This window comes from Hippopotamus amphibius, chromosome 7, assembly GCF_030028045.1.
Source record: "Hippopotamus amphibius kiboko isolate mHipAmp2 chromosome 7, mHipAmp2.hap2, whole genome shotgun sequence".
In the NCBI taxonomy this organism is placed as follows: Eukaryota; Metazoa; Chordata; class Mammalia; order Artiodactyla; family Hippopotamidae; genus Hippopotamus; species Hippopotamus amphibius.
In genome coordinates, this window is record NC_080192.1 from 1,842,490 (window position 1) to 1,867,065 (window position 24,576).

Below are 24,576 nucleotides of genomic sequence, written 5' to 3' on the forward strand. Positions count from 1 at the left end.
ATGAGCCTTGGGGGTGAGCCTTCCTGGGCTCCTGTTCCCATCACACAGGCCAGTAAACCGAGGCCCCGGAGGCCGAGCAGCTCACCTGGTCCCGTCATTATGTGGCCACGCCAAGCGCTGGACCGGCTCTCATGAGTCTGTGGGTCACGGGGCCCAAACGCCAGAGCCGGGCAGCGTCACCGTTTTCTCTGAGGTTGGAAGTCTTTCACGTTGAAGCAAACCAGAGCCTGCGGGCTCATCCTCAGCTTTGGCCGTGGTCATTGCGGGGCGAGCACAGCGGGGATCCCTGGGCCGGTCCTCTGTGCTGGGCCAGACCTGCTGCTCCCAAAGGTCACAGCAGGAGGCGGGAGCCCCGGCAACCGTCACCCATCCTGCGCGAGCCGTGCGTGGCGTCTCTGGGACCAACCCCCGGTCCCCATCCCTGGGGGCACACTGGCTGTGCAGATGGGGGCGCGGAGGGGTGCCCAGGTGGGCAGGGGCATGGCACGGCAGGCGCCACTTCAGACGGCCCTGTGGCCAGGGCGGAGATGGCATCCCCGTCTGGGGACCCAGGCCCTGGTGTGCACGGTGAGGCCCTGCAAGCAGCCTCGGCCTCTGCAGCCTCCGCCCTGTGGCCTCAGCAGCCAGTCTGCCCCGTTTCACAGAGAAGAGAGCGGAGCCGCAGACGCTGTGTCCTGCCTGGGCTCCCGGCACACACAGAGCAGTCGCCTCAGAGCCTGGGCCCGTTCGCAGGACCACGTCAGCTCCCTGGATGCGGAGGGACAGCAGGGAGCACACTGACCACGGCCTCGAGGCCCCCCCGGGGCCTGGAAGCTCTTCCTTGAACCCCGCTCAGCTCCTGAGTGCGCATGTCCAGCCCCTCCGGACCCTGGCCGCCGTCCAGGAAGAACCTGGGCCTGGGCCCCTTTCGAGGCCTGCTGCTATTTCTTAATTAGCCAGAGCAGACAAAGGGGCTTTTCATGGGCAGTGTCCCTTGCGCTGTCACATGTGGGCACCACTGGGCTGGAAAACAGAGTGGGCTTTGCCAGAACGTCACCCCCACCGTGCCCGCCTGGAGAAGATGGGCAGGGAGGAGAGGCCGGGGAGGGAGGCCGGGGAGGGAGGCCGGCCTGGCCCCTCCAGCCCCGGGCTGGCCTTGGCAGAGGACCCCGGCCCCGGGGAACCATGCCTCCGGTCTCACTGCTGCCACCAGGTGAAGGGATCCGGGTGCCCAGGCGGCAGGGGCCTGGGGTCTGCTGCTCCCCGATGAGGGGCTGCTTTCTACCCTGACGCAAGGTGGCCCCGAGCCAAGCCCTCGGGCAGAAGCCCCGGATGTCCGTGTGCTGCGCTCACCAGCCGGGCAGAGCCTTGGCGCGGGCTCCGGGGCCCAGGGCTGGGTCGGAGTCGCTGCTGCGCTGTCATCTGGAGCCCAGGCCGCGCAGGAGACCCTCGATATCCGGGGAAGGGGGACAGGAATGGGGGCAGGAGGCCGGGCGGGGACGAGCGTCCTGGGGGCGGCGGGAGCAGGTCACGGAGGGACGCTTCCATCCTGTGCGGCCGCCCGCGGGCAGCCGGTGCCCCGCACCCCCTCCCCCGGCCACTGCCGGAGCCCACATGACACCCGTCTGTTGGATGTCCCAGCACAGCCGTGCCCAGGGGCTTCTCCCAAGGTCAGGCACGTCTGGGGGCCGGGGCGGCCGGGACGAGGCCAGGATCTCTGTTTCCCTGTTCGTGAACCTCCACCTGCAAGGAACTGAGGGGTCTCCTGGCCTTTGCTTCACAAAGGCTGTGGGTCTGGGGGTTTCTGGGATGGGTGGAGGGGGTGACAGGCAGTGACTGCCTAATGCCTCTGGGTCTCCTCTCCGGTGATGAAAACGAGAACTCGATGGTGACAGCGGTCGTAGGACACCGTGAACATGCTAAATGCCAATGAAACGCACTTAAAAATGTTTAGTTTTGCTACGTGAATTTCACCTCAATAAAACAAGCTAACTTTTTTAAAGGCTTTCAGAGCAGCCAGGCTCCCCCTGAAAGAGCAGGAGGGAGGTCCCCTGGCTTCCCGGGAGCCTCCACGGCCCCCACCCACAACCACGCGTGCGCACCGGGGCACAATGCTTGGGGCCACGCACCCTGCCCGGGGGGTGGCCCAGCAGGGGCCTGGCTGGGGCTGCAGCCACCATCCCCCCAGAAAGTACCAGCCCCCCAGCATGGGGCGGCCTCCCCCCACCCGTGGCTGGGCATCTGCACGGCCTGAGCCCAAAGCCCCCCAGCCAGGAACACAACAAAACAGGACACCATGAGCGCTCAGCGAGGCGCGACAAGCGGTCAGCACGTCGCCATGGAGACAGTCCCCTGCGGGGTCCCTGGGCCCAGCCGGGAAAGGCCCACCGGCTCCCAACGAGAGCTGGGGGTCGGCGTCCATCCCTTCAGCCCGCGTGCCACCCACGGCAGTGACGTCCGCACAGACTATTCCACTGGCTTAAATTACACCCAAACCGAGTGGCCCAAAGGTTCGGCGACAGGAGAACGGGAGCGGCAGGTTAAGTGGTACGAGAGGAGAGATCCGTGCTGAGATCACCAGGGAGGGTGTTCGGAAGACCCGTTCATATGTACTTAAAAAATTCCTAATCTCCACCAGCATATGCCGTTCCACCTAATTCTGATCAACTTAAATGTAAAAACGTCTCTGTGCCTCCGCTTGGGTTTTACCGCCATCTGGTTTAATTAGTCCTTGGGTAGCGCGCCTCCGAGTTAATGATGGAACATGCCGGGCTGATCGCGTTGGCTGCCGGGGCCGCGTCTCACCTCGTCCTTCCTCCTCGACCTGCTGGTGGGGGGTCAAGGCCAAGGTTGCCGAGGATGCGGCGGTGGGCGCGGGCGGTAGGCCTAGAGGTGGACTCGGGGTGTGAGGCTGGGCGCAGCAGGACGGCTGCCCGGGTCCCCGTGCGCAGGGAGGGGTCTCTGCGGCCAGACCCCTGGAGGATGGACACCTGCCCACAGGATGCCGGAGGCCCCAGGTGGGCCCGGCTTCAGGTCTCCCGTGTCTCAGGCTGGAAGCCAGTGCTTGGCGGGGGGTGGGCAATGCTCCCTGAACAGTGACAGAGAGACCACCCGAGAGGAAAGGGGCGGGCAGGACACAGGCCAGGACCAGCCTGAGGGGAGGAGATGAGGAGGGGCTACGTGAGCAGGGCCCCTGCACCACGAGGCCTGAGAAGACCTTGCGGTTGCAACCGCGCCGGTGACCTTGACAAGTGCCATCCCAGGAAGGGCGGGCACCAACCCCAGGAGAGCGGGCGACAGGCCAGTGGAGCCCTGGTGCCTGCGGAGATGGCGGCGGTTGGGGGTGGGGGGGTGGTGGCTGAGGTCAGCTGGTCCAAGGCCAAGGTGCCAGAGGAGCGAGGGCAGGTGGAGATGACCAGGGGAGGGGGTCATCGGGCAGAGCTCAGGCAGGACCAGCACCCCAAAACCCCCCTTTGCAGGACAGGAAGCTGTAGTCTGGCAGGTCCATCCCGACAAGGTCCCTGCTGCTGGCCCTACGTTGGGGACTCACTGACCTAGAGCAGCTCTGCACCACCACTCCCCACCCAGGGAGGGCCCACCCCCTCTCAGGGCCACGTCCACCCTGCCACATGGGAGGCCTGTGGCAGGTCCTCTTTGGGCCTCTCTGGTTTCACCCTAAAAATGGGAATGACAGTGCCTACCTTGTCTGACTTTGGAGGTCGAAGATGACTGATCAAGTGTCATGACAGCCAGAGTGAAGCTCAGAGTGAAGCCCTGCTGGTGTCATTTCAACCTTCTGAGATGAGTCCTTAGTAGGCACTGAGAGCCTTACACCTGGTGTGTTTTCCCTTTTTGCCTTGTCTGCCAGGAAGCTCAGAGCTAAGCTTTCTGCTCAATTGCAGGAGCTCCCTTTGCCTGCGCCAGTGACTCTCAGCTGGGATGAGTCACTTGGCTGACAAGTGAGGGGGCTGGCCCTCCAAAGGGCCCTCCCCATGTGGCCTTGAGACCCTGGGCCATGTCCGTGGAAAGGCAGCTGACAGAACTGTCCCCTGACTCCAGCACGCTCCTGGTGGGACAATGGATCTCTGCCACGCCGTGCACATTTGCAACACTGACCCCCAGAAAGCCCACACTCAGAGGTCCTAGGAAAGTTATCCCCAGCCACCCAAATTAAATTTATTAAGAGGTAACGGGTTTTCAGCGAATTTATTAATCAATTTGACAATGCCTGGGGATTGTAATATAAAAATAATCAGTTGGCCTTCTCACCAACGTGAGATGCCAAGAAGGTGTCATTTAATTTTCCAATGCCGACTGCCACCTTCCCAAACTTATTGTTACACTAATCGAGATGAAAACTTTGCAATTTGGAGTTTCAGAGGAGCATGTGTTCATTCCGTGTGGAGCCTGTGCACACAGGCAGCGACGCAGTGGCCCACCCTGGATTCCACGCCCAGGGCACAGGAAAGACCCTGACGCCGGCCGTAACCTCAGGCCAACGAGGACGTCCACGGCGGGGCGCGTTCCCACGGCAGACCCGAGCTTCACAAAAGTGACGGGACGGGAAGGAGGGCTGGGTCTTCCCTCTGCCCCACCCCTCCCTGCAGCCGCGAGCCCTTGTCCACACCGAGGGCACCTGGACCCAGCAACCCCAGGTGGGAAGCCAGAGGACAGACGAGGCTGTCCGCACAGCGAGTCCCCAGCAAGGCGAAAGGGCGCCACGCCCAGGACACGCGTGGGCGCCCGGGGGAGAGGCAGCGCCAGGGAGTGCAGACACCGGCCAAGGCCAGGGGCCCGGGCGCAGCCCCAGCGTGGACTTGGTTGCCGTCAGCCCCGGTCTGGGTCTGGGCCTCCTTCGGCCGAGCTCTGCTCTGAGGCCCCAAGCTGACCTCTGGCCTCAGGAAACCTCTGGTCCTTGTGTCAGAAAAGGATGCTGAGCAGGCGCTGGGCCGCAACGACCCACCGCGAGGGAAGAAAAGCACGTTGAGAGGAGTTAGGTTAGAAGGAACACGTGTGCGGGTTCACACACACGTGTTCGCGTTCACACACACGTGTTCACACACACGCACGCGCTCACACGCACACACCCGCGGTCTACAAACCCTCTAGGTGTTCGTATTGTCCTCATTTCAGACCTGATTATTTTCCTTTACTTTTTTGTTAAAGTCTCCCTTTAAAATCACCACCTGTCTCCGGACGCAGAGCAGAAGGGGTTATTCCCTGGCTGGAGTGCGGCCGTGACAGCGCGAGGGCGCCGACGGGGGAGAGGCTCTGGTCACCTTGCCGCCTGGGCCACACAGATGCAGGCGCTTGTGCCGTGCGGGTCCCCGGCCACCATCCCTGGGCCGGCTCCTCGCTGCCCGCCCGCCACGCTGCGCCCTGGGGGTCTGTCCCGTCCCTCACCAGCCGCAGCCTGGGGACGCCCAGCAGATGCCCGTCTTCCCGCCCCGAGTCATGTGCAGCATCTAAGGAGCGAGGGAGCCCGCCCCGCTGGGGGAGGCCCGGCGGCGGCCTGCTCTGGCGGACGAGGCGGTCACGGGCAGGCTGCCCCCCGCCGCCCCAGCAAATCAGGGCCTGGTGCACCTGCACAGGGGGTCCGTCCCGCCAGCCCTGTAAGGACCCCAGGACACCCCGACACAGGCCTGCACCAGACAGCCTCAGGGGGCGACCCTTCAGAGCTGCGGGGTCTGGCTGGCCCGGCAAAGGGGCTGGAAGGGCAGAGCCCTCACCGTCCCTGGAGGCCAGCTCGGGGTGTGACTGGGCCTCTGCTCGTGCGTTTTGTGAAATCAAAACGGATGGACAGCTTCTCTGCAGACCTGGGTGCTGCTGACAGAGGGCGATTTCCAGCAGGAAGGTGCTGGGGCTCTGTCAACCCTCTCTCGGGGAAGACAGGCCTTTTGAGGCTGGAAGGACCCAGGAGGGATGGACCCCGGAAGGCACCAGCAGGGAGAACGCCCCCACCTCCCAGAAGCCTGAGCCCCCCGGGCTGGGTGGGCCAGAACAGCAGGCCCCCACCAGGCGGAAAACAAAAGCACCCAGAGGGGTGAGGGGGCCCCGCGGAGCACCAAACACAGCACTAGCCCCGAGGCCACACGCTGACCAGCTCGCCCCCTCCGGGGTGGCCCCGGCCGCCCCCAGATGCCCCCGGCTCCCAAGACGGCAGCTCCGTCTCCCAGCAGAGCACAGACCAGCCCTGCGCCATGGACTTTAGGCTCCTGGTCACCCCCAAAGGTGCTGGGTGTCACCCCACAGCAGATGACACAGTGCCCATGCTGGCCAGGACACACCTGGCTGCCCCGCCTCCACTCATGTCCGGGGAGGACGGTCCCGGAGCACTGGGGAGGCTTTCCTGTGTTTACACAATTTTTAAGGGTCACATTCCACTTACGGCGATTACAAAACACTGGCTGTGTCCCCCGCGTTGTACACCACACCCTTGAGCCTCTCCTACACCCAAGTTGGTGCCCACACCCACTCCCCACCCCTGTAGAGCCCTCACCCTTCCCCCTCCCCTCTGGTACCCAATAGTTTACTCTCTGTATCTGTGACTCTGCTTCTTTTTGCTATATTCACTAGTTTCTACTATTTTTTTTAATTAATTAATTAATTTATTTAATTGGCCGTGTTGGGTCTTCGTTGTTGCACACGGGCTTTCTCTAGTTGTGGTGAGCGGGGGCTACTCTTCGTTGTGGTGTGCAGGCTTCTCATTGCGGTAGTTTCTACTATTTTTAAGGTTCCACATATAGGTGATATCATACAGTATTTGTCTTTCTTGGCCTGACATTTCGCTTAACATAGTACCTGCATGCGCAGTATTTCAATCTTTTTTATGGCTGAGTAGTATTCCACTGTATATATGTACCACCTCTTCTTTATCCCTTTATCTGTTGATGGACACTTAAGATGCTTCCATACCTTGGCAATTAGAAACAGTGCTGCTATGAACATTAGGGTACATGTATCTTTTGGGGTTTTTTTGTTTTGTTTTTTGTGTGTTTTAAAGTGTACAATTTGATTTTTTTTTTATTAGTAATGTATATGTGGCAATCCCAATCTCCCAGTTCATCCCACCCCAACCCCCTCTGCTTTCCCCACTTGGTGTTAGGGTACATGTATGTTTCTGAATTGGTGCTTTTGTTTTCTTTCCGGCTACACACCCAGGAGTGGGATTGCTGGGTCATATGGTAGTTCTACTTTTAGTGTTTTGAGAAAGCTCCACACTGTTTTCCACAGTGGCTGCACCACTTTACCTTCTCACCAAGGGTGTACGAGGCTTCCCTTTCCCCCATGCCCTCATTGACACGTGTCACCTGTGTTTTTTTTGATGACGGTCATTCTGACAGGTGTGAGGTGGTACCCCACTGTTGCTCTGATTTGCGTTTCCCTGATGATTAGAGATGTTGAACATCTTTTCCTGGGCCTGTTGGTCATCTGCATTTCCTCTCTGGAGGAAATGGGTAGTTTTTCTGCTCATTTTTTAACCAGGTTGTTTGTTTTTTTGGGGTTGATTTGTGGGAGCTGTTTATAGATGTTGGATGTTAATCCCTTATTGGTCATATCATTTGCAAATATTTTCTCCCACTCAGTAGGCTGCCTTTTCATTTTGTCCATGGTTTCCCTTTGCTGTACACAGCTTTTAGGTTTAATTAGGTCGTATTTGTTTATTTTTGCTTTTATTTCCTTTACTTTAGGAAATGGATCCAAAAAAAGTATTGCTGTGATTTATATCAAAGAGTATCCTGTTTGTGCTTTCCTCTAGAAGTTTTACAGTATCCAGTCTTACATTTAGGTCTTTAATCCCTTTTGAGCTTATTTTTGTATATGGTGTTAGGTAGTACTCTAATTTCATTGTTTTACAAGTAGCTGTCCAGTTCTCCCAGCACCACTTACAGAAGAGACTATCTTTTCTCCACTGTATATTCTTGCCTCCTTTGTCATAGATTAATTGACCATAAGCGTATGGATTTATTTCGGGGTTCTCTATCCCATTTCACTGATTTATGTTTTAGTGCCAGTAACATACTGTTTTGATGCCTGTAGCTTTGTAGTATAGTGTGAAGTCAGGGAGGGTGATTCCTACAACTCAGTTCTTCTTTCTCAAAGATTGTTTGGCTATTGAAGGTCTTTTGCACTTCCATACAAATTTTAAAATTATCTTCTCTAGTTCTGTGAAAATTGACAATGGTATTTTGATAGGGATGCATTGAAGCTGTAGGTTGCCGTGAGTAGTATGGTCATCTTAACAACGTTGATTCTTCCAGTCCAGGAACATGGTATGTCTCTCCATCTGTTTGTGTCGTCTTCGATTTCTTCCATCTGTGTCTTATAGTTTTCCAAGCACAGGTCTTTTGCCTCCTTATGTAGGTTAATTCCTAGGTATTTTATTCTTTTTGGTGCAATGGTAAAGGGGATTGCTTCCTTAATTTCTTTTTCTGGTACTTCATTGTTAGTGTATAGAAAGGCAACAGATTTTTGTGTATTAATTTTGTATCCTGCAACTTTACCAAATGCATTGATGAGCTCTAGTAGTTTTCTGGTGGCATCCTTAGGATTTTCTATGTATAGTATCATGTCATCTGTGAACAGTGACAGTTTTACTTCTTTTCCAATTTGGATTCCTTTTATTTCTTTTTCTTCTCTGATTGCTGTGGCAAGGACTTCCATAACTATGCTGAATAGTAGTGGTGAGAGTGGACATCCTTGTCTTGCTCCCCATCTCAGAGGAAATGCTTTCAGATTTTCACTGTTGAGCATGATTCTGGCTGTGGGTTTGTCATTTACGGCATTTATTATGTTGAGGTAGCTTCCCTCTATGCCTGCTTTCTGGAGAGTTTTTATCATAAATGGATGTTGAATATTGTCAAAAGCCTTTCCTGCATCTATTGAGATGATCACATGGTTTTTAATCTTCACTTTGTGAATATGGTGTATCACATTGATTTGTGTATATTGAAAAATCCTTGCACCTCTGGAATAAATCCCACTTGATCATGGTGTATGCTCCTTTTATGTTATTGTTGGAGTCAGTTTGCTAGTATTTTTTTGAGGATTTTTGCATCTTTCATCAGTGATATAGGCCTATAATTTTTTTTTTTTTTTGTAGTATTTTTGTCTAGTTTTGGTATCAGGGTGATGCCGGCCTCCTAGGATGAGTTTGGAAAGTGTTCCTTCCCCTGCAACTTTTTGGAACAGCTTCAAAAAGATAGGTGTTAACTCTTTTCTAAATGTTTGGTAGAATTTACCTGTGAAGCCATCTGGTCCTGGAGTTTGTTTGTTGCGAGTTTTAAAACTACGGATTCAATTTTCTATTTCTTCCCAGTTAGGATCTAGGGGACTGGAGTCTACCCACCAGGTAAGCCCTGATAACCATGTCAGGCCCCAAGGCTCGGGGAGCACCCCTGCTTGGCAACACTCCACAGGCTGTCACGCGTCCTCACTGGGGAACTAGTGCCGTCTGTGCCACCCCTGGGGCCTGGAGCTCTCTCTCTCCTGGAGACCGTGTCTCCGTGAACCTGTCCCTTTTGCCAATGTAATCTGGGTCTTTTCACTCTAACAAACCACCCTCGTGACGGTCACAGCTTTTCGGAACCTGACGGTGGTCTCAGGGACCCCAACCCACAGCAAGTGGCAATGGTCTGCAGGGGGTGTGCTTAGGATGCCGTTTCTGCAGGTGCGGTGCCAACTGCCAAGGCTGCCAGGATGCCTGTGGGCAGACGCTCGTCCTCGGTCCCCAGACAGACATCACCGTAGGCTGGTGGCAGGGCTCTGCATGGCATGGCCCTGGTCAGCCAGGTGGTGACCACCGAACGTCACACCCGTGAGGGGCAGGAGACGTTCACAGGGTTAGCGGCAAGATCCAGAGCTGAGGAGCCCAGCAGACGTGTTCAAGCCCCAGCCCCGCCACACGTGGGGAAGACAGGGAGCCACCGTGGGCGTCTGAGAGCCTCAGTTTCTTCTTCTATAAAAAGAGAATCATAGCCCCCATCTCCCACTGGGGGGACTCAAGTCACAAAGTATGAAAAGTGCCTGGCACCCGGCAGTGGCTCAAGAAACGTGCTCTCTGGGAGGGCTCCAGGCTCCTGTGTGGATTCCCGAGCGCTGGGCGTTTCTGGAGACAACTGCTTCGATCCCAAAGGCAAACAACGTGTGCCCCACCTGCAGGCAGACACACCCCCCGTGGGGGACGGGGCCTGAGACCACCCTGCCCAGAGCGCTCACAAGGAGGCGCGGGTGGGGTGGGGTATGAAGGGCACCCAAGCACCCAAAGTGTCCCCACCTGCCAGCTGGAGGGACCCCTGCAGTGGCCCCCAGGTTCCAGGAGCCCCACCTGGGACCGTACTTCCTTGCCTCCCCTTCCCCTCCCCCTCCACTCCCCTTCCCCTCCTCCTCCCCTCCCCTCCCTCTCCCCCCTCCCCTCCTTCCCTCCTCCCTGTTTTTTAACCTCGCGATCAGAACTGAACTTGGAAACAGCACGGATGTCGTCAGTGGGCTCACCCAACTTGTCCAGACCCTCAAGTCCAAGTCCCACCTGCCCCTCTTGGCATGAGGGCCGGACCACCCCCAGCAGCCCCCAAGGCTGGCCACAAGTCCCATCACGGGCCTCCTTTCAGAGCCTCCCAAGCTCCTTGCGACCAGGCTGGGAGCCCCAGAAGAAGGTCGCGCTGTGTCGCCACCACCCCCAGGGACCCTGGGTGCGTCCCCTGCCTTCCCTGAGCCTCCCTTTGCTCTACGATGAAGAGAAGACAAGCATGGAGCTGGGAGGGTGGCTGTGAAGACCCAGGAGCAAGTGGGCACAGGACATCCAGCCCCCAGGACCGCAACTGAGCAGGGCCAGCGCCTGCCTCTCCAAGGACAGGGAGGCCTCCCTGTGCGGTGGACAAGCATCGCGAGCCCTCAGGTGACAGCACGTGTCCCTCTGGGCAGCAGATCCAGCAGCCTTGGTCACCAAAGCCCCGAGAGGTGGGAGTCTGCCAGGGCTGGGGAATAAGGGGGCTTTAATCAGGACCCCGGAGCTGCTCCTGGAGGCAGGATTTCAGACCGACATGGGGGCCTGAGTGGAGCAGGAGCGAGAGGTGCCCCAGAGGTGCCCCAGGTGCCTTCTGGGGCAACGTAGGCCTTTGCCGGGGTTACAGCTGGGCCGGAAGACAGGGTATTAGCCACAGGGACCCCGGAGCCTGGACCACTGGTCTCCTCTTGGAACTGCAGTGGATTAGAAAGGTGCTAAAGTCCCTTCCGCCACGCAGGTAAAAACGCCTGCTGAGCTAGTCTCCCAAGTCAGGGTTGAACCAGGTGGGACACCCCATGTCCTCCCGACCCCGTCGGCCAAGCCAGCATCAGAGCCTCATTCACACACACGTGTAAACGGCCGACAGCGGCCGTCAGCCTGGGCTAACTTGTCTGCAGCACCTGCTCTCTGCAGGCCCTGGCCCAGCCGATGACGACGGGGACAAGCTGACGACGGATGCCCAGGTCCTGCCCCAGAGGGGCTCACAGCCCAGGGTAAACGCAGGGCCCACGTGGCACGCAGCTCGTAGGACCACCCCCCCCACTTCTGGGGGAGCTCCCGTCTGCTCCTGTGAATGGAGATGCCCCCACCTTGCAGGTAAGCACAGGTCACAGAACATGGCTAGGCCTCTCACACGTGCCACGCTCCGCCAACGCCGGCCCCGAGGGTGCTGAGTCAAGGCCACGAAGCCCTGCAGGGCCCGGCCGGCCCCTGACCCTCCCACACAGCGTCCACCTGAGTCCCAGGAGAGGACGTGCTGAGGCTGCAGCCGCCCTGATGGGAATGTGAGCTGCGAAGGCTCTGGTCACCCACAGCCAGAGCTGCGGCCCCTCGGCCCTGGCAGCGGACGAGGCTGTGCAGAGCGTCCACGGTCACAGGGGGCCTGGCCCGCCCCAGGGAACTTTCCAGGCCCCACAGACTCCCCCCTCGGGACACTGCAGTCTGTGCCACATCTGCTCCATGGCGCTGAATCTGGCTCCTCTGTTGCTCGGAAATGTCCCGCCCCGTCACTGGCCCCGAGAATAGAGGGGGAGCAAAGCAGATACCGGGTTTGAGGGTGCAAACCCAGGTCCGGTGTGACACCAGAAGGAAGGTGCTGGGCCCGGCTTGTAGAATGCAGGAAGCCTCTTACCCGAGGGCCCTGGCCCCTCCGGCAAGCTCACCGCCCCGCACCCTGCAGGTCACAGTGGGTGGGGTTGACGTGTTGAGTGGACAGAGGCCTCTGAGTGTCCTGCCCACTTCCCAGGGTCTAACAGACAGAAACCTCCTGACCACCTGAGACGGTGAGAGTGACTGGAGCATCTTGCAAAATCTCCATGACGACAGTATCTGATGAAGCCTCCGGCATCCTCCCCACGCACTGGGCTTCAGAGCTGGAGGCGGCCGGCGGCTACCCGGCTGTACCGCGTGGGCCTCTGCTGCTCCTGCCATTAAAATCTGTTCCCTTTTCATCCTGCAACCTTAAGATGAAGACAGAGCTAAAACAGACCAAACACTGACCACATTCAGAAAACACATTTCTGTTGACCACGGAACACTCATTTCGATTAAACCGAAGTCCTTGTAAAGAGGCACGTGGGTTTCCACATGACAGTGGCCTGTGTCTCACGAAGCCTAAGCCTGAGGGAAGGTTTCAGAAGCCCTGGGTGCCCACGTCCAATGTCCCAGGTGCTGATGGTGAGAAGTTCTGCTGTTTTCTCAGCCTGAGAGCTCACATCTCACTGCAGGGCTCTCAGGTCTGTGTCCCGAGAATTTTTAATGTGTGGAGCACATGTGGTCTGGGCCGACCAGGACGCCGGGCAGAGGCCTCTGGGGTCACGACGCGGTGGCTCAGCACAGCGGGCCCGACACGGACACGTGTGTCCAGAACCCAGGGAGCGGCGTGCCACCCGCAGCCGCTCAAGGCGACCCTCTCCCGAGACGCCCCGCTCGCTCACACTCAGGGAGCGGACACCTCCTGCCTCTAGCTTGTGAATGTGGATGTGACGGGGCCTCCGACACGCAGCTCAGAGGCCAGCCTCTGGCTCCCCACACCGCTCACTCCACGTGAGCCGTGGAAGAAAAGAGACACGACGGGGGCAGGGAAAGGCATGGAAGACCCAGCGTGGCTCCGTGGCTGGCCTCCTTCAGCCACCGCAGCGCAGCCGCAAGGACCATAAATTAGCATCAATTAGTGAGCACGCGTCCTATCAACCCATGAATGGCATTTAGCTACATCCAGGCGAAGTGCTGTCAGGTGATGGAACGGCTATAGAGAAAAATAATCTAGAAACAGAGCCCGAGAGAGGCCGCTCACCTGCATCCAGCGGCATTTAGGGCGGCGTGGGGGCCTCAGCATCCTACCTGTGCAGCATCAGGAGAGGAGAGCCCTGCAGAGAGCCGCCTGGGCCCCCTCTGGGCCGCAAGGCTTCAGGTCCCGGGTGTGTTGTGAAACCACCTTCATCAAGCTCCGTAAAACCAGGTGTGAGGCAGGTGGTGGGAAGCCAGCCACGCCCTGCCCCCCAGTGTCGCCAGGTGCCTGACAGCAGGAGGCCACGGGCTCAGCCCGGCTCCAGCCAGCTTGCTCACGGTGAGATCAACCAGCCAGGAAGACTCCTCTGCCACCTCGTCATCAGGGGATTTAGTAACAGGTAAGTAACTCGGAGACATTCATAATGCTGGTGCTGACTTTCCTAAATACCAGCTGAAACCCTCCACGTAGAGCTTAGGACAGGGGCCGCCCACCACGGGTCCAAGGCCCATTAGGACGCGGGACGCACAGCAGGAGGTGAGCGGCCTTCATCGGCCACGCCCCACCGCGCCCCGCAGCCCCCCAGGGCTCCCACCGCTCGCGTTACCACCTGAGCCATCCCCGACCCCTCCCGGCCGTCTGTGTAAAAGTCAGCTTCCACAACACCGGTCCTGGGTGCCAGAAAGGCGGGGACCACTGGCTTAGGAGAAGGCGGCCCATCACAGGCGGTCAACAAGGACGCAGGGAGAGCCCACCGGCTGTTATCAACAGCCCCTCTTGTGGGGCATTCGAGACACCAAGACAAGGCAGTTGGGACCACCCTGGGGGAGGGGGCGTCCTGAAAAGTTCAGGGCCCTGGCTACCCCCGCCATCGCTGCAGGGACGGCACTCTGTCTGCTCTCTTGGAAAACCATTCCGGAGCCGTCGGTAAGCCAGGGGTGCTGTGCTGGGGGCCCTGCCCTGGAGACGCCCACGCCACGGACACAGCGCGACCGTGACCACGGCAGCGAGGGGCCGCGGTGAGTCGGCAGCCTCAGACCCAGGGGCACAGAGAGGGGCTGTGAGGAAAGGGGCTGCACGGCCCCCCACCCAGCCCTCCTCCGGCTCACACCGGGGCCCGCCGGGGGAGAAAGGAGGCCCTCCCAGGCTCCCCGGCTCTGTCCCCATCCAGGCCCACGGCGCTGCCCCACCTGGGGACACCCCTCACGGTGTGCGGGCTCTGGGCCCATCAGGCTCTGCTGGCCGCCCTGCTAGAATCCCCAGGGCCTGCGAGGCCCGGGGCAGCAGAGCGCCTCCTCCGCGCAGCGAGCGTTTACCTACACCTGTGAGGTGTAGCCACCTCTCTCCAGCCACAGCCCTGGGACCCTGGGAGGACGCGCCGGAGCCAGAACAGTGAGGGCGGCAGAGTTCAGCTCCTGAGGAGCAGCTGTCTCCCGGCCCCTCCTCACCTGCCCCACCCCGCCCTGGGCACCCCAGGCACCCCCTTCCCTGGAGAGATGAGCCTGGACCAGAGCGGCGTTCAGGCGGCCAGAGCATCCCCTGACACGTTCAGCTGCCGCATCCTGTATCCAGGGCGCAGGATCCCAGCACGGGTGAACAGGCCTGAGGTTGCCCACGGGTGGGCCACGCGTGCAGGCCCTGGGCCCCGTGACCGGGAGAGGAGATCCCTCGGATCAATCCGTGCGTTTCCTCCATAGCAACTCCCCACCCAGAACATCAGCCTGTCCTGCAGGGGTGGGGAGGGGGCCCCAGGAAGGAGGCAGAGCAAACCAGGCGGGGGCTGGGGGCTCCAGGCAGCCGGGGTGGGACAGCATGGTCTTTTTTTATTATTAATTTTTATTGAGTGTAATTGATTTACAATGTTGTGTTAGTTTCTGCTGTACAGCAAAGTGCATCAGTTACACGTATACATACATCCACTGCTTTTTAGATTCTTTTCCCAGAAAGGTCATTACAGAGTATTGAGCAGAGTTCCCTGTGCTGTACACTGTATAGGGTCCTTGTTGATTATTTTATTCACTTATTTATTTTTAAACTATTTCATTTTCTTTAATACATTTATTTATTTATTTATTTATTTATTTTATTGGCTGTTTTGGGTCTTCGTTGCTGCACACAGACTTTCTCTAATTGCAGCAAGCGGGGGCTACTCTTTGTTGCAGTGCGTGGGCTTCTCAGTGCTGTGGCCTCTCTTGTTGCGGAGCACGGGTTCTAGGCGTGTGGGCTTCAGTAGCTGCAGCACGCGGGCTCAGCAGTTGTGACTTGCGGGCTCCAGAGCACAGGCTCAGTAGTTGTGGCGCACGGGCTTAGTTGCTCCGCGGCATGTGGGATCTTCCCGGAGCAGGGCTCGACCCCGCGTCCCCTGCACTGGCAGGCGGATTCCTAACCACCACGCCCCCAGGGAAGCCCTGATTACCTATCTTATGTACATGGTGTGTGTGTGTCAGTCCCAGTCTCCCAATTTACCGCTGCCCTCCTCACCCCCTCGGTGACCAGAGTTTGTCTTCTACGTCTGTGACTATTTCAACAGCATTCACGGTCACGCTGAATGTCCGGAGGGCGGGTACAAGGACGAGGTGTGGCCGAGGGCCTGCCCGGGGAGGCAGGGCCAGGTGCCCGGTGGGTCTGGAGCCGGGGAAGCCCTGGGTGTGGGGGCAGCGGTCAGTGTGTCACCAAAAGAAGGGGCCTTAGGAAGCCAGTGGGCTGGGAGGGTGAGGGTGGACCTTCCAGGCGGTTCCCCTGCCCAGACCCCAAGCAGGAGCCCCAGGTCCCCTCCACCCTCACTCCTGCCAGAGCGGCCAGCACACGCACTGGCAACAGCCTCCCCGTGGACAGAACCGCTAGGCCCAGGCCCCCCTGCTGGCATCCCCCAGTCCTGTCTGCTGTGGGCGCCCCGAGGTGACTGTGGCAGGTGGGCTCTGGGATGTGGGAGGGTGTCAGCCAGGGGAGGGACCACGGGATCCCAAGTTCACTGCCAGCCAGATCCCAGGGACTCACTCCTCAACCAGACATCCTCACAGGCCTGCTTGGTGCCAGGGAGGGTTCTGACACGGTTTGCTTCCCAGCTTGGCCAGGGCAGACGTGGGCACAGCTGCAAACCTTCCACGGTCTCTGCTCTGCCCCGCGCCCTGAGGACAAGGCCACACACTCCCTGTGCTCAGGGACAGCTGGCCATCAGGCCCAGCCCACTGGGCACACAGTGGCCCAAGTGACCTGCCCCCTCTTTGCAAGCACACTCAAGGCGTCTGTCCAGCGATGCTGCAACTTCGTTGCGTGAACTACAGAGAAAATGCGCAGGTCCCTCAGCCCATGGAGCTGAAGCAGGAAGCAAACAACCATCGACCTAACCTGGAGCTGCAGCGCGAGGTGGGCCCAGGGCCCGGTGAGCCTGCGCTGTCCTCTGTCACTGGGAGCTGGTCCTGGGATCGCGGGTCGGATCCCTGCAAAGTACGAGACTCACTTCCTCCCGACCCTCGCGACGTCTGGGCCCGGCAAGATCGTTCGCGCCATCCCGGCCACACGCAGATCAGAAGGGATGCGTGTCTGTGGTGTGTGCACACGTGCATGCACAAACACAGGGACACGGCACGAAGGGACGGGGCAGCGGAAGCGGGCGGCACAGGGAGGGGAGCCGGGTGGTGGGTGGGAACGGCGGATCCCTCTACGTGGCTCTGTCGCCGTCGGCAAGAGAGCCACACGCGAGACGTGGAGAAATTAGGACGCGGAGAAGAGGCTGGAAGCAGCCTGCCAGCCCTAAGGCCCGTCCCGCGCTCTGGAGACACCGTCCCGTCCCCTCCCCGCAGACAGCCTTCCCCACGGCCCGGCCCATCTGGGCACCACTGGGGAGACGCAGCTGCGGGATCAGCCACAGACACGGCCGTGGGGTTGTCACACCGACCCCAGGACCAGGGTCCTGGTTCAACAAAGCGGGAAACACCAGAGCAAGCCTGTGCCCTGCGGAGCCAGTAACTGAAGCAGGCGTCCCAGGGCTGGGGGGATGCCGCCCGCCGGGGGACTCACAGCAAGGGCCTGGCTGTCACCCCGGGGGTGGGGGCCGCCGGCACCGAGTGGGTGGGGGCCAGGATGCCGCCCCACACCCCACCGTGAGGACAGCCCACCCCGCACAGCAGCCCGGTCCAAACGTCCACAGCGCTGAGGGGAGAAGCCCCAACAGAGCGATGGAGGAGAACGTAAGCGTCCAAGGAAAACAAGGATGAAGGTTCAAAGCAGGAGCCCAGGAAAGGAGCTGAGGCTGACGGGAGGGCCTGCAGAGCTTTCAGCTCCGGCTGTGGGAAAGCCTACCAGGGACACTTGAAACATAGTGAACATTTCATTGAGGTGTTTTTCTCTCTCCTCCTTTTTAATCAGTGTTAGAGCCAGACGTGACCCCCGGAATCCAACAAAGCCTTCCTCTTTCAGAATACATCTCTCCAGCCCCACCCCCAGTCCCTTGGCCCTGCCCAGGCCCTCAGCCCCTCCTCTAGTCCTCAGGCCCCACCCCCGACCTTCAGCCCCGGCCTGGTCACAGCTCACTGCCCAGGGTGCCGGGATCAGTGAGTGTTTGCTCAGAGAACAGGGCAGTCGATGCCCCGGGGGCAGTAAGCCATGCCTGGGCGCCCAGAGCCTTGACAGCCAGCGCCAGGGGAACACGGAGAGCACTGGGGAGGTGAAGGAGGCAGTACATTCAGGGGAGGCTTCCCGGAGGAGGTGTTCTCGAACACTGGGGTCAGGGCCTGTCCTGAAGACCAGTCCAGCTCTGGTTCCCTCCCTGCACTCAGCAGCACCGCGGGGAGTTTCGGAGCGAGGGGTCCCGGCGGGCAGTGGGATATGGCAGTGAGTAGGACAGGCCTGGGGGTGCAGGAGAGAAGCGCACATATGCCACCACGAAGGGAGCCCTGGGTGCCGGCCGCGGGCTGGACTCTGCCAGGCCAGCACAGGGGGACGGAGAGGGCCACCCGGGCAGGAAAGAGCGGCTTTGTGAGCCCCTGAGTGACGTGAGCGGGGAGGTGGCGAGATGGGGCGGGGAGGACGGGTGCCGCCTCCGCTCCAAGGGGAGCCACTGTGGGGACCTCCTGGCCGCCAGCCTGGAGGCAGAGGGGCCACCGAGGACAAGGCCGGCCTGTGCAGGAGGGACTCGGTGACGGTGGTGAAGGCAGACCTGGAGGATGGCTAAGTGTGTTTGGAGAAGCGCTCACAGGAGGCTGGGCACAGGGGCAGAGCCGGAGGCCGCACTGCAACGCAGAGGCCCTGGGGAGGGCTGGACAGGGCACAAGGAGCCTCCAGGGATGGAAGGGGATTCGGGGCCAGATCCTGGGCAGGCGGTGACCTGCGAGAGGTCAGGCCAGGCCCCCCGCAGAACAGGGTGCCGGCCCCGCTGGGTGCCCCCTCCTCTACATCCTCTGCTTTGCACCGTCCGTCCAGCCCCCCACTGGGATGCAAGCCCAGGAGGCCACGATCTCGCCATCTCTGTGTCCCCACCCTTCCTAATTCCTCATTACACGAACCAGCCGAGGCGCAGACGCCGGGCCTGGCTCTCACGGCTCCTGCCTCCTTCCACACACTTGGAAGGAGAGCCGGGTCCCCAGCTGGGGTCCCACAGAGGCCAGCCCCTCCACGGGAGAGGCTGACCCCCAGCAGGTGACACACCAGGACCCAGGACCGGGAGATAAGCGGGGCCTCCCCCGAGGACAGCTCACCAAGGGGCCGCTGTCCCACCAGGCCCAGGCCCGCCCTTCCCAAGGATGCCGCGGGCACGGGAAGTTGGAGCTGGGCCTCCCAAGAACCACAAGGACCAGGGGATGCCGGAGGAGTCCCGCCGGCCTAGTTGGAGACAAAAGTGATTCCACACGCGACTCCTGCCAGCCACTGGAATAAATACGTAAACGTTACACAGCCTGCGGGAGCCCTCCGCCACGTTCGCAGGGTGAAGGAGGGATGGGGCTGCTTGCCCGGATCCGTTGCCAGCTGCCGGGCCATTTCTGGAAAGCCCAGTCATCAAGACAGCTTGTGCTGCCTGCTGGGAGCTTCGGTTAGCACCCCTCCAGGGCCCAGATCTGGAAGCCGTGCGGAGGGAGGCACGGAGGGAGGAGCGGACCATTGCTGGACACTTCCCAGAAGCCGCGGGAGCCCCGGGAGCCCCGGGGCAGCCCAAGCTCGGCTCAGGGGTCCATGGATGGCATGCAAGGCTGCAAGTAGAGAGGGACACCGCCGGGCACTCTCAGCCCTGCGCGCCAGCCCAGGCCCCTGGGAGGACAGCCAGCGACGATTCTCCAAACAAATAAACCCCAGCAGATGCAGCGGCAGCCCCCTCTGCGACCGGCACCCAGTCCGTCTCCTGCAGGAGCCCTGCCCCGCCCCCGTCCTCCTGATCAAGCAGTCTCCTCCCCCACACTCGGCCTGCACCCACGGCTCTGGGTGACAGGTGGCATTCTGTAGAGGTCATTAACTCCGGAGCACCACGTTTTAATGCAAAAATGAGCCCTTCTAAATCAGCGCAGCTGCAAAGCTATATAAAGAAATGGGGATTTTAATGTTTTGCTTTTCTTCCCTTTTCTAGTGCCACATTATCATCACATTTTCCCATAATTACGCCCATAAAAGTCACCTGAAAATACTTCGCGCCACAAAAGTTGATCTCCATATTTCATTGCGGGGATGTCGCGTGGCAGGTCCTGAGTAAAGAATTCCAAGGCGGAATTCAGCCCGGATGCCTGGTGCCGAAGACCCAGCCAGCGGAGCGGCGGCACGCAGCCCCCTTTTTGGATGCGCTGTCCTGTGGCCTCGCTGCGAGGCGTGAGACGCCAGGGGGGTCCTGGAGGGTGTGGCCCCTCCTGGAGGTGTCTGGGGGGAAGGGAGACAGCACTCCGCCTGGCTGGCCTCCAAGGCCAAAACCTCCCCCACCTCGCCGATCCTTGGGCATGGAGTTCCACGAACACAAATCCTGCAAACAGGTAACCTATCGTTGCGTAGCTGAAAGAAACGCAGAGCACATCTTCTCCTGCCGGAAATCCATCAAATAAAATACACAGTAGGAGAAAAAAAATAGATGAGAAATAAACTTCTGAAGGCATCACTTCATTAAGTTTCCAGTATTTTCAATTTTACCTCCTGGAAAATCCCAGAAATAAAATTTGAACAGCAGGAAAAGTGGCATATTCTAATCTCTCCTAAATATGCAATAAATTGCATTTGTAAAGAAAATGCAGCATCAGAGAGCCTACGCTTGGTTAGTATTCTAATGGATTAAAAACAATTCAGAAGTTGTTTGTAATTTCTTCTCGTAGTTGCATGAGGACTATGACATGAGATTTAACGTAAAGCTACAATTCAATCTTGATGAGATTTATTTGGGAAATAAAAATCAAACACAGAGTCACATTGCCTTTCCCACCCTGCTGCCTGGTACTTTAAAAGACAGACCTTCCGCCTGCTGTTTAAATGCCAGGAAGGGCTGTCCACCAAGCCTGTCCACATGGGGGACGTGAATCTACGTGCAAGCACAGCCTTCTCCACCTGCGAAGTCAATACTGCACTCGGGTGTCAAGGCAGGCTTTAGGGTCCTGAGGCAGCCACTGGCTCATCCTCCCCTCCGCACCCCCCGCTGTGATCACAGCCAACATGTCGTAAGCCGGCACGAGAGACCGCATCTTCGGGCTCTTGGGGACGAACATGGCACACACGCCAACCGCTCTGGTTTCGCCAGAGCTGTTCCACTCCATCCAAGAACCAGGTCCAGGCAGACCTCTCCGCTCCAGACACGCTAAGGAGAAGGCAATCTAAATCAGCATTTTCCAAGCCACGAGGACAGAGGTTTCCCCAGACCAGAAGGAAGAAGAGTTTCAATTTTCTCATCCAAGCTCATCACCCCCCCAAGACTGAGTCTTTCCCAGGCGTCCATCCCTGCTGTAACGGGCACGTACCCAGAGATAGAGGATGCAACTCTACAGAAAGCCATCGAGGGCCCCCCTCCTCTTTCTGCTTCTCTTGGCAATTCTTCCCCAATAGGAGAAAATGACTAGGCTGTGTCACTATAGCAACTAACCTAATTGGTGGCCTGCAGGTCTTTCTCCAGCCAGAGGGTGGAGCCCATCTCCTTAGACAGGAATCTCAGCAGCCTGCAAAGAAGGGAGGGCTTTCACCGGCCAGAGCAGAACACCCCTCACGGAAAACCAGGCCAAGAAATATTCCGGTTTTCTTCTGGCAGCGCCAGGAAGTGAACACCTTTTGTGCCGCAGAGAAAAGCAGATCTGACAGGCAGGATAACTGCGTCCTGTATGACGTTTATCAGTCTCCTTAACTAATGAGACACACAGATCTGCACAAAAACATTTCGGGTGACAAAAAGCCTGACTGATAACACAAAGCAATTTACAAACATGGATACTAAACCATCCTTCTTCATCCCAGATCTACTGGAAAAGAGAATGAAATCATGGGAACTGTTCCATTTGCATTTTATTTGCTTTATCAACTAAAAAAAAGAAGTTCTTTCTCTAGCACGGATGTTCCGAGCTATCAAGTACTGTTATGTCTATTTCGTATTTTAGTGCCACGTTTTCATTTCTCCAAGTGCATATGTCTACTTTGTACTTTAGCGCAACGTTTTCATCTCTCCAAGTGCCTTTCTGGTGTAGTGGGGTGTGTCCAAAAACGTTATCTTATTGTCAATTATTCCATCCCGTGGGCATGGAGACGACCATAAAACGTGGTAACCCAAGCGCCTGCTATTAATGATTTCTGCCAGTCTGGGTAACACGTTTTTTTACCAAATGTCCTCATTCTGCTGGAAGAGCTGTTTCCAGAATGCCGGGGAGGCCTCCGAAAGGCAGCCCGCGTGTCCGATGGGATCTCAGGTTCCACCGAGTGTCTGAGCAGCGGGCAGGCCAGGCCGGGGTACTGCGCTCTGACCCCCACCGGGAGCAGGCAGCATTCCCGCAGAGGTGCTCCCACCAACCAGGGCGGGTCCCCCTTCAGGTTCAGCAGGTGCTGGGGTTGGGTGGGGGGGTGGCTGGAGCAGAGGCTGCACACAGAAGGTGAGAAAGGAAGGCCTGGCTGGTGCACCTGGGGTGGGGCGTGCTGAAGCCCAGGGCGGAGGTGTCATGTACTTAACCACAATTAGCACTTGCTCTTTTCCGCACCTGGAGGGCTGCCTCCCCAGCCAGCCTGTGGTTGCCGGGTTCTCGCCTTGGCACCAAGGATGTTGTCCCCAGAGCCGCGAGGGGCAGCAGCGGTGGGGGGGGGACACTCGAGGGACAACAATCCCCCCCCCAAGCACTGCTGGATGAGCCCCTCCCCCTCCCGTGCTGCCCCGAGTTTACCTGCCTGTAACCTTTTCCCAGTGGCCAAGGAAGCCACCTAGGGGGCCGTGCTCTGGAACCCTGGGAACGCTGCCCCAGCACCTCGCGGGGAGCTGGGGAGACGGCACAGACCTCGCTCAAACCCCCAGACCCCCCCTCCAGGCAGCCAGCCCAGGGACGCATTCAGAGGGGCTCGCAGGGTGCAGCCGGGCTGGCAGTGCCAGCCTGGGCAGCCAGGCTCGCGACCCCTCAGGGAATCTCCTCGCTCCGAGACCCCTCCCCACGCGGTGCCCCAACGTCGCCAGCAACTGTAGGGAAACGCACAACCGGCCGAGGCCAGCAGCACGACTGCTGCTCCGAGAACCGGGTTCCCCGGCGACTGGCGGGCGGGCTGGGCTGTCCCACGACTCGGCGACCGCGCGCGCCCCGCGTCTCCAAGGCCCGCTGCGGTCCCATTTTGGAGGCTGCGAAGGCTCAGGCTGGGAGCTGGGAGGCCGAGGGCGGCGAGGGGGTGCCGGCGCCGGTCTCTCTCTCCCTCTCTCCCTCTCCCTCTTTCTCTCCCTCTCTCTTTTTCGTAAAGAATCCATATTTTTCCACCGCCTCCCGCGCCCGTGGCAATTCTCCATGACAGGTGTTACTCAGCGCCCGTGCTTTGCTCCCGCCGGGGTGGGAAGGGGCCCGGACCCTGTGCCCGGCGGTCGGCGGGGAGCCCAGCAGCCCGCGCCGGCCCGGCCCGGAGCCTGTGCGCGGGACGCGGACGACTCTCCACCCACCGCAGCCAGCCGTGAACCCGGGTCCGGAGCACGGACCACTCACCCCCGCCCCGGTCCCTGGGCTGCGCCCGGCGTCCGGCCACCCCCCCCCCCCATTCCCCCAGCCCGCATCCCGGGCACGGCCCACCCCGAGGCACCCGGGCAGACCCCCAGCCCGTGCCGCCCCAGCCCCGAGCCCGCGGCCCCGCGCCAGACCCGCCGGTTCACGGGCTCGGGCCCCCGGACGCCACCCGCGACATGCCGGCGGCAGCGGCGGGCCCTCCCCGGGCACCCCAGCCCGCACTTCTCCGCTTTTCTCGGAAGCGCCCGCGAGCCTGCTTCCCGGGGAGCCAAGAGGCTGCGGCCGCGCGTGCCAGCCGGAGCCGCGCTCCTGCCTCGGGCGCCCCGCTCCGGACCCGGCCGCCGCGTCCCCCCACGTCCCCCGCGGGACCGTCGCCAGCCCAAGGCTCGGGGCAGGGCGCTCCGCCCGCAGCCCCGGCAGCGCCGCCCGCCCGCGCGGCTGGGCCGGGAAGCCGCCGGCTCGGCGCGGCTCGGCTCGGCTCGGCTCGCGGGCCTGGGGCCGGGAGAGGCGGCGGCCCGCCGGGCAGCCGCGGGCATCGCCGCGCCACCCGGGGCCTGGCGCCCGGGCCCTGCCCCGCAGTCGCGGGAGGGAGGCTCAGCGCGGGCGCCGGCCTCCGAAGTGCCGGGCGCTCGCCTTCCCGGGCCGGCGCAGGACCGGCGGGGACCCGGGGGGCGGCGCGCCCCGAGCTGGCAACTCCGCGCGGACTCCGGGCGGCCCGGGATCGGGGGACCGGGGGCCCGGGGACCCGGGCCGGGGCCGGAGGGCCGGGCGGGGCCCGCGCCGCGCGGTACTCACTGCAGTAGGCGATGAGCAGGCCGGCCAGGATCATGAACGCCCAAAAAGTTGAGGACATGCTGGGCAGGGCGGTCGCATCTTGCCGGCTGCTGGTCCTGGGCGATGGCGCCATTGAAGCCGCGGCGCCCGCGCGGGGGGCAGCAGCGCGTCTCAGCGGCCAGCCCTGCCCGCGCCCCCGCGCCGGCCTCCACGTGCGGGCCCCGCGCGCGCCATCCTCCGCCGCCGCCGCCGCCGCCGCCGCGCCCGGGCTCCGGCCCGCTGCGCCCCGCACGGCCCGCCCCGCGCCGCGCCCGCGCCCGCGCCCGCGCCCGCCGAGCCCGGGGACGCCGGCCCTGCCGCTCTGGGCGTCGCTGCGCGCCCCGGCTCCGCGCGCCGCCCAGAGAGGCGAGGGGCGCGCCCGACGCGCGTGCCCGGCGCCGCGGGGGCCCAGGGGCTGG

General features: G+C 60.4%; 1 protein-coding gene across 1 annotated transcript in view; it reads right to left on the bottom strand.

Moving 5' to 3' along the window:
* TAFA5 (TAFA chemokine like family member 5) overlaps window positions 1-24,305 on the bottom strand; it is a 191,625-nt gene extending 167,320 nt beyond the window's left edge. Inside the window, exon 1 of the mRNA XM_057742878.1 lies at window positions 24,140-24,305. Within this exon, the coding sequence (XP_057598861.1) occupies window positions 24,140-24,251 (112 nt within the window). The 5' untranslated portion in view covers window positions 24,252-24,305. The remainder of the gene's footprint in view (window positions 1-24,139) is intronic.
* Between the last annotated feature and the right edge of the window lie 271 nt (window positions 24,306-24,576).